The sequence below is a fragment of the Dermochelys coriacea genome, chromosome 10 (assembly GCF_009764565.3).
Source record: "Dermochelys coriacea isolate rDerCor1 chromosome 10, rDerCor1.pri.v4, whole genome shotgun sequence".
Taxonomy (NCBI): Eukaryota; Metazoa; Chordata; order Testudines; family Dermochelyidae; genus Dermochelys; species Dermochelys coriacea.
In genome coordinates, this window is record NC_050077.1 from 49,121,858 (window position 1) to 49,138,651 (window position 16,794).

Genomic DNA, 16,794 nt, shown 5'->3' on the forward strand with positions numbered 1-16,794 from the left:
GTGGCATGAGCAGATGTGTGGGGATTGTGGGTAATTGCACCTCATTAAGTCTAACACAGACCTTTATATATTATGTATATTTTCTTCAGAAACATAAGAGCCCCCTTTTTTCTGGAGAGCTATGGCACTGCTTCTTCCTGCCGGGAACTAGATCCAGCACTATCTGCATGTGGCACTCCCATGGGATCGAGTCATGATCTGCATGGGGCCTGCCAGGTGTGTTAACCCTGGGGGCTCTGTATGCCACCAAGTGTGGAATACCTACCAAAAGGGGGACATTGGGAGGTGTCACTAAGGATTAACCCTTTAATAACTCCCTGCTTTTACGACATTGATGTTGTGAGCTTCCTCTCAGCCTACAGACCTCAGCCTGATATTGCTGAGGGTTTTCTAGCCCCATCTGGATGTCACTTCCAAAGAGCAGCAGCACAGTCACCTGGGAGTCATTGAAACTGGCAAGCACTTTCTCCCGGCGTGAGATCTGTTCTCGTCCTCCCTCAGTACCAATGTGACGAGCCATCGTCCTACCGTGGTAAGGTGTGTGAGACGTGCTGCTCTGGGGGACAAGTGGGGCTCGTCAGGCACTGTTGAAGATTCTGGGTGAGGCTTATTGGGTGCTGTCATGGTTACACAGGGCTTGTTGTCAGTGTCAGGCTAAGGCATGGGTTACAGGTGGCTTGTTAATATCATGGATATTGCGCAGGGCTCAGCACAGGCATCAAGTGCTGCCATGGATGACAGACAGGGGCCCATAGGGCACTGCCACTGGATACATGTGAGGCTTCTTGAGGATGTTGGGTGTTACTGTGGGTAACCAGCAGGGCTTGTTGGAAGCATCACGAGTTATAATGGGTTACCAGCAGAGCTTGTTGGGGGTTACCGTGGGTTACCAGCAGGACTTGTTGGAGGTGTCGGGGGTTACCATGGTTTACCAGCATGGCTCATTGGGGGTGTTGGAGGTTACCGTGGGTTACCAATGGGGCTCATCGGGGGTTACTGTGGGTTACTAGCAGGGATTATTGGAGGAGTCGGGTGTTACCATGGGTTACCGTCGGGGCTCGTCGGGTGTTACCAGGGGTTACCGGCAGGGCTCGTTGGGGGTTACAGTGGGTTACCAGCAAGGCTTGTTGGAGAAATCGGGTGTTACTGTGGGATATCGGCAGGGATTGTTGGAGGAGTTGGATGTTAACATAGGTTACTGGCAGGGCTCAGCGAGGGCATCAGGTGCTGCCATAGATTATGGGTAGGATACTTGGACACCGCTAGTTGTGTGCTGCCATGTATAACCCCCGTTTCTTTTTTCCTTATTTCCTGGTGTTCAGCCAGCACATTAGCTATTGGTAAAGCTTGGCGTGAATGTTGGGCATTGCCACAGACTGTGAGCAGGCTCACTGTGAGCTGTGGGGGAGCCCAGGCTCTGGGCATTGGGGCAGGTTGCAAGCAGGGCGCAGTGTAATTGCTGGTCCCACCGCATGTTGTGGGCCAGGCTCTTTGTGCTCTGTATCACATCAGGGGCTGTCAGGAGACACACTCACCTGGGGAGCTAGTTCACTGTACTCTTGTCACCAGTTGGCATAAGAGGGGCCTGACCTTTCCCTGGGCTGCTCCCCTCATAAGCTGCTCCCAGCTCTGTTTCCCCGACTGCTCCAGCCATCCATCATGGGAACAGCCTCTCTGCTCATCCCAGCCTGGCACCCAGCAGGCGAGTGGCACTCCAAGCGCATCCTGCTCCTGGGCATGGGCTAGCCTGAGTTTGCATCTCTCCAGCTCAGCCTGTTCCAGCTCTCTCCGGTCAGATTCCCCCCACGTCACCCCTGACGTCTGGCTCTGACAGTTCAGTAATCAAAGCAACCATACCCACAATATCAGCGTAATCTAAAAGAGGAAGCCTGGCTGGAGGTGATGCTAATAATAGCCTGCTGTGATACAGACAGTATTTACCTCCCTCCCCCAGCATCCGCACCTCCTTACTGGAGAGGGTTGGCTCCTACCAGGACCGATGCACTCTGTGGGGACAAGCCAGTGTGAGGATTAGCATTCAGAGATGGGCCTGAACTAAAACCCTGTATCCAAATGACACCAGGCTGTGAGGTGGAAGCGGGGAGGAGGGATTGAACTTCAGGTCTGGCCCTGGTACATAGGATTCAACATGACAAACCAAACCTTAGGTCTGAACATCATCCCCAGCTTTAGGGGTGGGCAAGTCATCTGACCTCATCATGAATAGCTCCATTAGACCTGAATAGATCTGAACCCTCCAGCCTCCGAGAGCTGGAAAATGTGGGTAACTACCTTGTTAACCTGTAAGCCTATAGTCGAAAGCTTCAGAATGGAAGGAGCACTCTACACCCTGAGTTGCTGGAAAGAAAAAAGAATGTCAAAGAGTGCCTCATTGACATATGTTACATATCCACAATGCCACCAGTCACACTTGGAAATCACCCTAACTGATCTAGTCCAAGGCCATGTCTATGCTACCACTTATTTTGACAAAACTTCTGTCACTTACCCCCCTGAATGACATAAGTTTCTCCGGCCTAAGTGGTAGTGTGCACAGCGCTATGTCGGCAGGAGAGCTTCTCTCGCTGATATAGCTACCACCACTCATGGAGCAGTTTTATGATGTCGATGGGAGAGCTCTCTCCCATTGGCATGGAGTGTCTACATGAGCAATCTTACAGCGGCATCGGTAAAGCTGTGCCACTGTAAGCTTGCTAGTGCAGACATGGCCTTAGATGTAGGTAGGGACATGAAGTCTGAACTCCGAGGCAGAGAGAAGGAAGGCGTTCTCTTCTTGTGGTAGGAAGTACATCTCCAGGTAGCAAGGACTCTGCCCCAAGGTCCTAGATCCTCTTGGCTTCCCCCTCCTGAGGATCCTGTGACACAGAGAGGACTTCTCAGAGGAGACATTGCAGGGTGGGTTCCCCAGCAGAGACCCATGGGGCAGTAACAGAGCTGGGGCAGTTTCAGTGAGGTCCCTCCCTATCCAGCACTTAAATTAAGCTGAATCACAAAGCTGGGTCAGTTGGTAGTGCCTCAGGGTGGGACTAGGCAAACAGCTTCAGCAGTGCTGGATCTGGATCTGCAGAGAGAATTGCCCTTAGCAGCTGGACTACTGCCATTCAGCAATCTGAACTCTGAGTGGCATTTGCACTGGGTGGATTGACGTGGCCAGGGAACGCCTGCCTGATGGCCATTCAGAGAGACTGCTGGGGAGGGAGAAAAATGGACTCCTGCAGATTTACAGGGGCCTTTAATCCTTATCTGAATGTTATAGTGTTGCTGAATTTTCCTAGATTCCCTAATATCCCCTTGTTTTGTATATAGACTCAGAATGCGTACAGCTGGGCGGGTACGGGGTTTCTGCCTGCTAAGGGCAAATTGGAGGAGGATTTACTTATTTTTCCAAAGATCCAGGTGGGAGCTTGAGCCAGTTTTGTTGCTCATCAAGCAGGACCATAGACATATTCAACTCAGCCCTTCTTGCTGTAGTTAACCACCTGGCAGAAGAGTTACAAAAGTGTTTTCCCTTTTCACTACCTCCTTTTCTCCCAGCTATCCCTAGCCATGTCATGGACAAGGATGGCCCTGTGATGTGTGAGGCCCAGGCTGCCCAAGGAGAGACTCAGGCCATGACATGTCCTGGTACTAAAGGGGAAAATGGTTTTTCATAACACATCTGGAGGGAGAAGTAGGTCTGACCCCTGAGCTGCAGAGCCTGCATGGGACTATAGAGCCCTCAAAGTATGGGGACCTACGACCAGCTCTGGATCTGGACCAGAAGTGCTGAAATGCCATGAGAAATTAGCTATTTTCAAGGTATTTCCAGCCTGTCTGGAAGCAGAGGGAACCTCAGCAGAAATTTCCAGGCCAGCTCTGCAGAGCTCAGTTGTTTCAGATAGTTTGGATAACTGGCTTCTGAACTCACCATTGCACCTCTGAGCTGAACCCAATTTCCCAAGCTCTGGAACTTTAGCAGTAATGGGGTGGCTTTGAAGGGGAGGACTTGGGATGCTATTTACATATGTGTGGGAAAATAAAGGCCAGATCAGCTGATTTGGCTTCTATGATACAGGATGGGTCTAACTGCAGCAAAACCAGGCTATTCACTGTGGTGTGGATTATTTGCATTTCCTTGGCTGGACAGATGTCATGTGCACCCCCATGCCAATCCCATGGAGAAATGAGGTGTTGCAGTTTTGGCCACAACTCCCAGCAACAACTCACCTGCTGCAGGTCTGGTGAACTCCCCTGGTGGACTTTTGCAATAAGGACAGGTTAGCCTAAGTAGCCCCCTACAGGCCTTGCCTGTGGGACTCCCGAGTGTTCCCTGAGAAAGGGGAGCTGCTAAATAAAGGGACCTCCATCAACCGCTCTGTGCTGATCATGGATTAACAACAAAGCCGGTCCCTTCACTCAGCCTCCACAAGGATTCATTCTACTCTTTAACACTGCCACCTAGTGGGCAGTGTTGAGGCGTGGAGTGAGGCTGCCTTGGTATGTATCTCAGTGAGTTTCGGACTACACCCTCTCAGCTTCCGGCCTACGCTTCCTCATTAGGGGCCTGATCCTGCTACCACTCATGTCAGCAGTAAAATCCCCACCCATCTGAGCAAAAGCAGGATAGAGGATAGATTGTTTTTAGATTCAAATTTACCTCCATCCCTCATGTACTTAATGTTTTCTTGCTTTTCCCGCTGTGTTATTTTATCAACACCAGAGTCATTAGGAAAATACCTAAACTGAAGTTGTAAAAAAAGATGATTTATGCGAAGGCAATTGATCCCACATCATTTTCAGCTTCTGGTGCTAATATTGTGAGGTCGGGGTGGGGGAGCATTTTGTCTCAAGTTTGGCAGATCAAAAGCATTGATGCAGGATGCTCCATGCATCCCCATTGATCTCATTTCCCTGATACTCTCCCCCCCACCCCAACTCTCTTTCTATCCCTCTCTCTCCAACACATTTCTAAATTACAAATACGCACATATCCTATTTCTGTTTATGCTCCAAAGTATCTTACCCCCTAAAACCCGCCTCTTCTCATTACGAAGCCCCAGGCTCCCTCTCTCAGAAGTGTTGTCATTACTATTAAAGGTGTTAGGTGTCAACAGCATGTTCTGAGCTGTGCAAGACAAGTCACCCCATCCCCAACTTGGAAGCACCATAGGAGCAAATGATGGTGGTAATACAGTATTGTCTTAGTCATCTGCTAGCAACAGTATCATCTTGGTAATATATATATACAGGATGCGCATATTACATCTTTTGGTGGATCAAGATGAATTAGGTGGTGTCTTCTCTACATAGGTCTTACCCTGCTCTGTAGAAAATACTATACCGCTCCATCCATTTCAATGGGGCTTGTAAAACAGATATCAGACTCTTTTCCCACCCTGAAGAGCTGGCAATCTAAACTGTTGTTTGCCATGGGTTTGCTTGGCTTGCATAATTCAGATTGTCAGCTCTTTGGAACCGGAAGCATGCTTTGTCTATGTTTGTAAAGGGCCATTTACATTTGTGGTGCTGTTTAAATATGCACGATAATAATAATAGTAATAGATGTTGATCTTGTGTAAAGATCTGAGACCCACTGAAAAAGACTGCATTGAAGTTCCCTTGACCTCAAAAGTGAAAGGGTTTTGTGTGCACGCACATACTGTATATACTGCAATGGTGATCTTTGGTATAGTGAGCACATCTGTGCTTCATTTGATCTGTATTCTTATATTTATCATCTGTAATATCCAAAGAGAATAGATCATATGTAAGAGGATAGAGAGAGAGAGTGTGTGTGTGTGTGTGTGTAAGGGCACAGAGCTCTGAGCAGAAATAACTGAAGTTATTATAGGTGATTTAAACCTAGTCTGGCAAGTCTTGTCTTCTTCCCTTTGTTTATTTCATTTCAGTTTGCAGGGATCCTTTGGGAACATACAGGAGGATAACAATCTGTATCTATTCTGGGTCTGAGGGTGTCTCGTGGGCAATAAGGCTCAGCCCATTCTTCCTGGGAGCCAGTCAGGAAACGCCTTACAATTTGCAGGGACTTAAGTTAGCTGAGGGAGGACAGAGGTGGTAACCTCTGACTTGGCTGCTGGAAGGGGTGCTCAGCCTCCCCGCCTGTCACACTGGAGATGGGAGTTGTGCCGGGATTCATTTCCACTCTGGTCCCGATGCCAAAGGAGGAGTCTGGGTCAGCAGGTGAGATCGCAAGTTGTTGCACAATGGCAGAGCCCTCATAAGGGCAGGGCCCCAAAGAGTCACTTTGTTTGCGTTTGCTTGAGGGAAGCCTGTGGGAGCACCTCACTGTCTGGGAATCTTAGCCCTTTTCCCATATCCATCAGTGGCTCACTTACATGGCTTGTGGATTAAGGCCAGATGATTATTATTGAAAGCTTCTGCAGCCAGAAATAGCCATCCAGGCCCCATCTAGAGGCTCAAGTGGGAGTTGGGTAGCCTGGCAAGCAACTTGGTTGGCCAGTGCAACGGGCTGTGGAAATGGATTCTGAATGCAGCTGCCCTGCTTCTGCCCCTCTTTGGCTGGAAGGAAGGTTGCTGTGACTGGGGATTGTTACAGGGCAGAGGGAAGGCAGAATGGTAAAGATCCCCAAAGAGCTCTTCTGGAGGGGAACAGGAAGTGAAAGTGCACATTAGAAACAAAGTTTGTATCCATTATCGCCGGAGAAAACTGCCTTGGACGGAAGAGACATCATTAGACAAATCCATGAATGTTGTTATAATAAGACATTCTAGGCTGCGGGAGCTGTATCTGCTGTATAAGCTGAGAGCATTGCTATGTCCACTGAAACCCATTCTTTTTAAATATAGCAATGGACAAACCTCAGAAAGTTTGGACATTTGGTTCCAGTTAAGAAGCCAAAACCTGGAAGCTTACTGAAACCTCTGAAGCTTTGGAGTTCACAACAGTGCCCAGATCCCTCCCTCTGACATGATTCTGCCTTTAATAGGCCCACTGCTGGTGATCAGTTGTTCATGTGTCTTCAGCGGGCTGCTCTCCTCTCGCAGCAGGAAGAAGGGAGATGCCCCCACAGGCAACCTCACGCTGGTCTGAATTTGCTGCGTGGCTGTAGGGAGTTTAGCATGAAAGGTTCAGTGCGGGTTGGGCTTGATGCAGAGGCAAAGCCACCCCACATTTTAGTTTGTCATGGCTGCCTCCCCATTTCTCGCAATGACAAACTTACATGCTGCATTCTTTGTAACACCCACATCCACATGCAAATGCATCCGATGAAGTGAGCTGTAGCTCACGAAAGCTTATGCTCAAATAAATTTGTTAGTCTCTAAGGTGCCACAAGTACTCCTTTTCTTTCCACAGCCACTGTAAGCAGAGGGTGTTGTACTGGCTTCAATCCATTCTCCATTACATGTGTCAGGAGTCAGGAGATGTTGATTCTGTTCCTGACCTGGACACTAACTTACTGTGTGGTATTGGAGCAGGTACTTAGCCTCTCTGTGCCTCAGTTTCCTCACCTGTAAAATGGAGGTAATATTCCTCCCCTTTGCAAAGTGCTTTGAGATATCTGGAACATAATTGCTAAGGATGGCCCAGTTAGTAGAGCACTGCTCTAGGGCAGAGGTTCTCAAACTGTGGTCCGCAGACCACAAGTGGTCCACGAGCTCCATTCAGGTGGTCCACAGATAGTTCCCTCTAAGCTGTGCGCCTTGGCGGCCACACACAAGAGAGTGAAGGGCCACCCACCTAATTAGTGGAGCCGCGCAGGCGTGACTCCACTAATTAGGTGCCTGGACACAGGAGAAGACGCACATGTAAGGTGAGGGGGTGGCCTTGGGGGGAATAGGGGGTAGGTGGGAGAGGGCAGTGGGGTTAGAAAAAGGGAGTGGGGGGAATTTGGGATGTGCAGGGCTATGGCGGCCAAAGAAAGAGGCGACTTTCCCCAGCTCCAGGGCTGTGGCTGCCGGGGAGAGATGGCCCTCCTTCCCAGCCTCAGCTCTATGGCTGCTGCGGTGGGGAAGATACCCCTCTCCTTCCCAGCCCCAGCTCGGGGGCTGCCACGGCTGGGGAGAGAGGGCACATCCATCGCATTAGAAAGATAAGACTACTGATATTAAAATATGAGTTGTGTGCTTTTATTTGTAGAACAAAAGAATGTTAATTATTAAGGTTTTTTTTATATAGTGCTTTTATCCAAAGTGCTTTACAATAGTTAGCTAATGGTATAAACAACATTTGGAAAGATCATTAAGTGGTCAGCCAAGACCCTCAGCAATTTTCAAGTAGACCACAGAAAAAAAAAATTGAGAACTACTGCACTAGGGCTCAGGAGTCCTGGGATCTATTTCCTGCTTGGCTGACCTTGGGCAAGTCTCTGTGCCTCAGTTTCCCCATCTGTAATATAGAGCTAATGATATATTGACCTCCTTTCTAAAGCATTTTGAGATCTATGGCTAAAAAGTGCCATATAAGAGCTAGGTATTATTTTTCCTACTCTGTGTTATAACCCATTTGTCCATTATAAATGAAAGGTACCGTATCAGATACAAAGCCCTGCTCATTGCTGTCAGCAGAGCTCTCTCTAGTCCAGGTTTCAGAGTAGCAGCCTTGTCAATCTGTATTCACAAAAAGAAAAGGAGTACTTCTGGCACCTTAGGAACTTGTCAGGGTCTGGGATCTGCTGGGCAGTTTCTCCTACATGTGATCCTATGGGGGTGTTTGAAAGATGTCAGTTCCTACATTTTCATTCCTCTGATTATTCTTCCCTGATCTCTGCTCCCCCTCCCCACAGCCTCGCTGAACTCTGCATACACCACATTAGCACCCTCTGTTGGAAAGCAGAGAGGAGGCCGATCACTTGTGAAGCTATAAAATGCATCCGATGAAGTGAGCTGTAGCTCACGAAAGCTTATGCTCTAATAAATGTGTTAGTCTCTAAGGTGCCACAAGTCCTGCTTTTCTATTTGCGAATACAGACCAACACGGCTGCTCCTCTGAAACCTATAATAAGACAGTGCCCGTCCACTGTCAAGGAGGACAGGGAGCGTATGAAACTTCTTAGCTCCCAGCGGTGTGGCCGGCATAGCCGTATCTTGCCCAGCACGGGCCGGGACTCCTGGGTCGCTGGTCTCGGAGCCGGAGTCCAGGGAGAAAGCCTCGCGAACATGGGCTTTGCGGTTGGCCTCCGTGCCCAAGACAAGCTGGCACCTCCTGGTGAGGTGAGGGTGGGAGAACCCTAGAGCCCAGCACCCTTTCCAGGTGAGGGGTGAGTAGAAGTGTCCCACTCCCAAAGGTTATGTCCCCTTTAACCCCCCACCTCTGCTATCTTCTGTTGGCAGAGTGAGCGTGCCCCTGCAGGGCACCCCTCCCCCGGCCAAGCCGGCAGGAGCTGCCCGTGCCAGAGCCTGGATCTGGGCACGTGCGCTGCGAAGCTCCAGGCCAGGGGTGGCCCAGGCAGAAGAGTCTCATGGCATCGCCCCCAAGCAGCCCCCCCCCCCCCCGGGTTGGCCTGTGCCTGCCTCCGCCCGCGCCCTGCCTTTCCCGCCACTTTGGAGTGGGAGGGGGGCTGCTATTGATTGCAGGCGCTCCGCGTGGCTCCGCCACTTCGGCCGGCGGCCTCGGGCGCTCGCCGGCCTCCCAGCTGGCCACGCCCAGTGCTCTGGGGCCCCGCCCCTGCTGGTCCCGGGGGCCCGCCCGCCCGCCCGCGAGCAGGCTCGCTTCGCCGCCGCGCTGCGCTCAGTCGCCGGCTCGTCCCCGCCCCGCAGGAGCTGGGGCCGGACCGCGAGTGGCGGAGGAGGAGCAGTGGGGGGGGCCGCTTCTCCCGACCCCCCCCCCCTTTTGTCTGGGTTTAAGGGAGGAGATGCCTCCCCCTTCCCCCTGGAGCCTCAAGCCCACCTGCCCACCTGCGGGAGCCGCGCTGGGGGTGCGGGCAGCAGCTCGCCCTTAGAGCCCAGCGGGCTGCCCGCGACCCCAGCGCCCCCCACCCTGGACCCGGCTCTCGGCCTGGGAGGGGGGCCCGGCTCTGGACGGAGCCCGCAGCCTGGGCGTGCTGCTGCCTTGCTGCAGGTGGATTTGGGGGCCGGGGGAGATGCCATTTCTAACCGAGAGAGACAAGCGGCGAGAATGAGATGCAGGTAAGAGCTGGGGCTGGGGTGGCCCGAGCCTGACGGGAAGGCGAGGCTGGGCTGGTCGTGCCCAGGCTCTGGGAAGGGGGAGTTGGTCTATTTCCCTTGCCCGGCAGCAAAAGAGGGGAGCTGCCAGCCTGGGGTGCGTGACTTGGACTGCAGCCTTCCGCTGGGAAGTTTGTACGTGTGTGCTGGGTTTGGATGGATGGGGTGAGCTGTGTGTGTCAATATGTGGGGGAGGATGCCCGTTGAATGGGTGTGAGTTGCGAGCGTGCTGGGGTTTTGGTTGGGTGTGTGCTGCTTTTTTACTCGGGGTGTATGTGTGTTATGGAGGGCTAGAAGTTTGTGTGGTGGGTCTTTGTGTGGAATGCGGGTATGTGCGGGGCTGGATCGTTTAGCGAATGGGTGTGCAATTGTGTGTCCTGGCCTTTTCATTATAGGGCTGTGTGAGCGGGAGCGCATTTTCACGGGAGGGCTGTGAGTTTTGTGTCAGTGTTCTAGGAAGGGTGTCAACTGGGGCCGGAGAGAGGGGGTTCTCTCTCCCAAAGGTGTGAGTTTTGTGTGTTGGTCCTTTATGTGTGTGAGTTGCGTGTATGCACGTTGGGTTGTATAGTGTGTGCTGGGTTTTGGGGCTACAAGGGTATGGGTTCCCAGAGCCCTGCCAGCTGCCTCTGCCCCTTGTGCTGGCTACCTGGCAGCAGAAGCGCTCTGGCTTTTTCTGTTGTCTCTGCCCTCATTTTTCCTTCTCTTCCCTCCCTTCCCCCCCCCCCCCCCGCCCCTTCCCTTTCATCCTCTCGCCTGTTTCTCCATTGTCCTGCATTGCTGGGCATTTAATTTCCCATATTGTTCCCTTCCCCCCCCGTCCCCACTGTCAATCTTTGGGGGTGCAGCACTGGTTGTGCCCAACTCCCCAACCACCACTATCAATGCACCCTCACTGACTAAGGAGACTGATGCCAGCAGCCACCCTGAGCCAGGTCCCAAGATACCAGGCAAGATTGTGACAGGCAACCTTATAAAAACCTGGATAGACAGACAAATGGATGGATGGGTCAATGGGGCTCAGCTGCTTGCCACTGTTTTCATCCTAGCCTAGCTAATAAACTGGTGCTTGGCTGTGCTGGGGGGTGGGGGTAATGAGGTACTGGGTTGCATGGTAATATGGGGAGCTTGTCTGGTCCAGCTAAGCAGATGAGTTAACTGGCCTGGAACAGATTACACATTCAGGTGGGGTGTCATTGGGACAGCACTACCAACCAGGGATCAGCAGAGGCTGATACCAGGGAGATTAGCCTGCAGTTAGAGACAGGCAGTGCAGTCTGGGGCATGAAGAGTTAATGTCAGGTGGGATTAGCCTTCAGTCCCAGCTACTTCAGCCCTGGGGCAGGGCAGTCAGGGGTGTTCGTGACTGAGGGCTAATCCAGGCTGAAATTAACCACTGAGAGCTTAATACTGGGGCAGGATTGTTGGGGGACAGAAAGGGTTAATTTCAGGAACTCTAGAACTGAAGGCTAGCCCAGCAGGGTGGAAAGGGTTAATTTCAGGAGGGTTGCCCTTCAATTCGAGAGGTGCCAGTGTTGGGGAAGGGGTTGGAATTGTTTTATGTTAGGAAAAATAGCCAGCCCTCAATCATGATCTGATGATAGTGTCATGGGAGAGAAAGGGTTAATATTAGAGGGGCTCAGCCCTCCATTCGGACAGCCCAGCATCAGGGCAGGGAGGGTTGCTTGCAGGGAATTCAGTCCATCCTGGATGGGGCTGTCTCTAACATAGGAGCGTAGCTGGGATCTGCCATGCGTGGACAGGGGGTCCAGACTGGTGATACCAAGGGGAAAAGACAGTAACCCTGAGGGAGGAACCCAGCCTCGCTGCCCCCGAATAGAATTTTCCTTTGTTGTTGCCTTTTTACATTTGTGGTGCTGATCAGATTTTTCACCTTTCCATCTCGGGGAAGTAAAAATATTCCAGAACCAAAGGTGTTGGCCACCGCTTGCTCAGGATGCAGGAGCTTGTGGGCTCAGAGAACAAACAGGAGGTGCTATTTTGGGGAAGGCAACTCACTCGTGGGCGGGGTGGGTTTGTGCATGGGTGGGGTGAGAGAAACCGCTCAGAGTCCTTTCACGGTACATGCGTGTTGGATCACAAAGACCTTGTTCTCTTGCCTCTCTGTGTGTGTGTCTATCTGAGTCAGCCGTCTAAGCATTTTTAGTGCCCATATCACCATAGAAGCTAGACATCCTTCAAAAGTAACATCCCCTTCATTCCAGAAGCAAATGGCTTTGTATTACAGTTCTGCAGGACGTGTTTAGGCAGCAGCACTGGGCATGGAACAGTGTGGGAGCCACCGGCTATAGTCACTGTGCTATAGTCATGGCAGATGCTACTCTCGCTTTCGGGAATTCATGCACTTGCCCAGAGCCTGATCAAGGAGAGGAGCTCTTGCATTTGATCAGCAAAGTTATGGTGAAACACTGGGTGGGTCAGGAAGCAGCGTGAAATGCAGGAGCTCTGTAGCTCTACCCAAGATTGGCCTCATCTCCTGTCCCCCCCTTCTCAGTTTTAATCCCCCCATCTCCAGCTGCCTCTTTCCCCTTCTTTCTATGCAAACCTCAAAGCCAGCCCTTAGACTGGAATTTCCACAGCTTTTTATACATCTCCCTGCCAAACACCTTCAGTGAGGATTAACCCTGTCCTCGCTATCCAGCCTGTCACAGGAGCAGCAGCTCTGAGCTCTTTACAGCTCTGACATCTACATATAGCAGAAACTACAGTAAGGATCACCATCCAAATCACTGTCAATAACTAAATAACTGGGCAAAGATGGGGGGCTGGAATGATACACCCGTGGACTTCAAGGTCCTGACTCAGGCACCCCCATGCTCCACTGTTGAAAGAATGGGATTACAACACCTCCTGAAAGATTCAAACCCCTGTAAGATCAGGTCCCCCCAACATCTGTTAATTGCATTCCTCAAATATCTGAAACTCCAGTGATCCAAATATATTCAGTGTCCCTATCCACACGCTCCTGGCATTCCGATAATCAAGGCAGGTATCATCTGAGCTCCAGCGATGAGACCAGTGGCCCATAGGAACACGTTCTGTTCTCCCTCCCTCCCACCGCAGCTCGTACCTATAAGTACAATGTTGCTTGAACATCCCATGATGCTTTACTTCTTGGGCTATAGGAACAAGTTTCACCCATCACTTGAGGGTGAAGGGTTTGATGGATTCCTGTCCTCTTCCCCATGATTCATGGTCTTCCTCCTGCTACCCAGGGAGCCTGACTCCATTTAGAATGTCACAAGTCTGCACATGTGTACATGTGAAGTGGGATTGTCTTTCTTTTAGGTCATTTGGGCTGGGGACAGCACTGGAGGAAGAAAAGAGCAGGCCTGGTGGGACTGGCATGCCAGAAGGCTTTTCACTCAAGATTAGCACTAACCCTTCCTCCTTCTCACATTCTTCTCCTGGCTCCTTTCTGGAATGTATGATGCTGGGACTTCACTGGTTGTCTACAATTGTGTGGAATTGATCTTGTTCTGAAGCTTTGAAACTTCTCTCAGGCTTTGCTCTCTTTGGCCATGTCTACGCTGCAGGTGCTATAGCCATAGTGTAGATGGTTCCTACAGCAACAGAAAGGTTTTTCTGTCAATGTAGGTAATCCACATCCTCAAGCGGTGGGAGTTAGGTCAATGGAAGAACTCTTCTGTCAACCTAACCACTTCTATGTTGGGGGATTTCACACCCCTGATCTATGTCAATCTAACTTTTAAATGAAGACTATACTTTTGATATCCTTCCATCACTGGTCCTTGCCCACTGGGTTAAGAGCTGCAGAAATCCTGCTATATAAACACACACCAGAACTGTCACCCACAAGTTTCTCCTTCATTTTCCAAGCCCAGTTCTACAAACAGCCCTTTTTATTTCCTGCAGCTGCTGTTACAGTGCTGGACAAACTGTGAGTTAGGTGTAAACTCATTAAAATATAAAGTTTCAGCAGTTCTGTCCCCGTTTTGGACTTCCCCATTACTTAGGTAGCAAATATTCTGCATGAAGCTGGTTCCTTTTCTCCTTGCTGTGGTTCTAATTAGGCCTAAGCAGCTCTGAATTGCAGGAAAATGTGGAAGCAGAGATTGGAAGGTCCTTCACTAGTACTGTAGAAGTGTTGGAAGATGTCTGGTTGGAAGCTGGCCTTAGTTTAGTTGTAGGCTTGGAGGACACATGCCTGAATTGGAGGATATTAGACTTGATGCAGTCAGAGCGGACATAGCTGGAGTTATTTAGAGGACTTGAGGAGGAGTGGGGGTTTCCAAGCCTTTTGTGCTCAAGAAGAGGAATTAATTACAGAACTAATCATTAGACTTTTTTAATACAGTTACTGTAATTACACTGTAGTTATACTGCAACTATAATGTAATTACTTTGTAGTACCTCTAATTACCAGTGTTTTATATGACTGGAAGGTTAACTGCATGACTGAATTACTTATTACTCCTTTAGTTTCATAGTTAATCCATTCCACTGTAGTACTGCTGAAGTCGCACTGTTTGGTACATGTAACTAGTATAAAATCCTATAACTTGATCAATTATTTTATAATTAGGCTATAATTGCAGTGTTCTAATATCATAATTACAGTCATTGTATTATAAAGTGCAACTGAACTGATGAGGGTTAGATTAGGATTAATACATTTCATCAGGTATTGCCTTGTGTGTATGCCTGTCCCGGCTCTCTTGTGGAGCTGCTCATGTATAATGATTCCCACTACTTGCTAGGCTTGTAGGACTACTGTAATAATCCATATGCTGTGTACATCAGACACAGTTGTTGTTATATCTACACCTGGGGAACTGGGGTAGAATCCTACTCCTTCAGTGCCAGAAACTCAGGCAGAAACCCTGCCACACCATCTAAGCACAGCTCCTTTAGGCACCATTTGTTAGGCCCCTTGCAATCTCAGTGGGACAGCAACTGCTCCTTGACACCACGCACCCTTTGTCTGCCATGGCGTGGCTCATGTGCCGCGCAGACGCCCATGTTGGGTTTGGAAAGCGTGGACGGGGCCAATTTGGATTTGGTCCATATGTGGCGACCCTGTGCTGTACTGGTCTGTGTATTATTGCTTTCTACTACAATACGATCAACCCATTGTCCTATGGCCGTTCTAATCCCTCCCTCTCTTTAGAGGCCTGGGTTTGTTGAGGCGTAAGTCCCAGTTCCTTTGCTTTCACCACTATGAGTGGGGCTTCCCACTGTTAGAGTGAGACAGCAGTGATCCTGTGCCTGGCTGAACGGGTCGAGTTGCTCTTTTCATTTACCAGGGAGTGGCCTGGGGTTTTTTAATATCATGACTCGCTCTTGATGGTTTTGTGATATATGTGCAGATGGCTCATGTTAGCCACCGTTACATAGGTGCCGACTCTGTGGGTGCTCCAGGAAATTAGTGGGTCTTTAGCATTGGCACCCAGCTCCCCTTTTTCCCCCCAGCGCCTCCCACCTGTCAGTGGCCTTGCCGATCACCTCCTTCCTTCCCTCCAAGCACCTCCCGCCCTCCACAATCAGCTGTTCTGTGACATGCAGGAGGTGCTGGGAGGGAGGGAGAGGAGAGAGGGCTGGGTGCAGTTGCAGGGAGGGGGCAGAACTGAGCAGAAAGAGGTGGGGCAGGGGTGAGGACTTGGGGGAAGGGGTCGAGTGGGGGCAATGTTGGGAGTTCAGCACACCGGGGGCCCAGAGAAAGCCAGGGTCTGTGCACAGTTATATGCTATATATTGCTTGTGGGGTTGTCAAAACATGTCCACCCCTACAGCTCAGGTTAGGTTCTCTTCCAGTTCTCCTTCATTCTTCCCTCCTTCCATGCTCTCATTTGCTCCCACGTGTGCCTCTGCTTGCTGGGAAGGGTTGCCAACTTTCTATTCACACAAACCCAAACACCCTTGGCCTGCCCCCTTCTCCGAGGTCCCGCCCCCGCTCGCTCACTCATTTTCACTGGGCTCGCTCAGGTTGGGGTCAGAAATGAGGGGTTTCCAGACTGGGGCAGGAGGTTGGGATACAGGGGCAATGGAGGGCTCTGGCTGGGGGTGTGGGCTCTAGTGTGGGACCAGAGATGAGGGATTTGGGGTGCAGGAGGGGGCTCTGGGATGAGGGGTTCAGAGCTGGGGCAGGGGATTGAGGTGCAGGGGGGGTGAGGACTCCAACTGGGGGAGCAGGTTCTGGGGTGGAGCTGGGGATGAGGGGTTTGGGGTGCAGGAGGGTGCTTCAGGCTGGGATTGAGGGGTTAGGAGGCCATGAGTGGGAACAGGGCTGGGGCAAGGGGTTGGGGCACAGGAGGGGATCAGGGGTGCAGACTCCAGGCAGCGTTTACCTCAGGCAGCTCCTGGACGCAGCAGCATGTGCCCCCTCTGGCTCCTACGTGGAGGCACAGCCAGGTGGCTTTGTGAGCTGCCCTGTCCACAGGCACCGCCCCCACAGCTCCCATTGGCTGCGGTTCCTGACCAATGGGATCTGCAAACCTGACGCTTGAGACGGAGCCCCCTGGCTGCCCCTATGCCTAGGAGCCAGAGCAGGGACATGCTGCTGCTTCCAGGAGCCACTCGGAGGCACGGCAGGCAGGGATCTTGCCTTAGCCTCGCTGCACCAGTGACTGGACATTTAACAGCCCAGTCAGCACTGCTGACCAGAGCCGCCAGG

The 16,794-nt window shown here is 51.1% G+C and overlaps 1 protein-coding gene across 2 annotated transcripts in view; it reads left to right on the forward strand.

The window, feature by feature from the left end:
- The window catches only part of LINGO1 (leucine rich repeat and Ig domain containing 1), a 470,336-nt gene that overhangs the window by 410,393 nt on the left and 43,149 nt on the right, over positions 1-16,794 (forward strand). Inside the window, exon 1 of one of the 2 annotated variants that reach the window (XM_038420510.2) lies at positions 9,443-10,107. The exons of the other annotated variant lie outside the window; for it this stretch is intronic. Coding sequence (XP_038276438.1) covers positions 10,102-10,107 — 6 coding nt within the window. The 5' untranslated portion in view covers positions 9,443-10,101. Of the gene's footprint in view, positions 1-9,442; positions 10,108-16,794 lie in introns of those variants that run through there. 2 annotated transcript variants of the gene reach the window in all.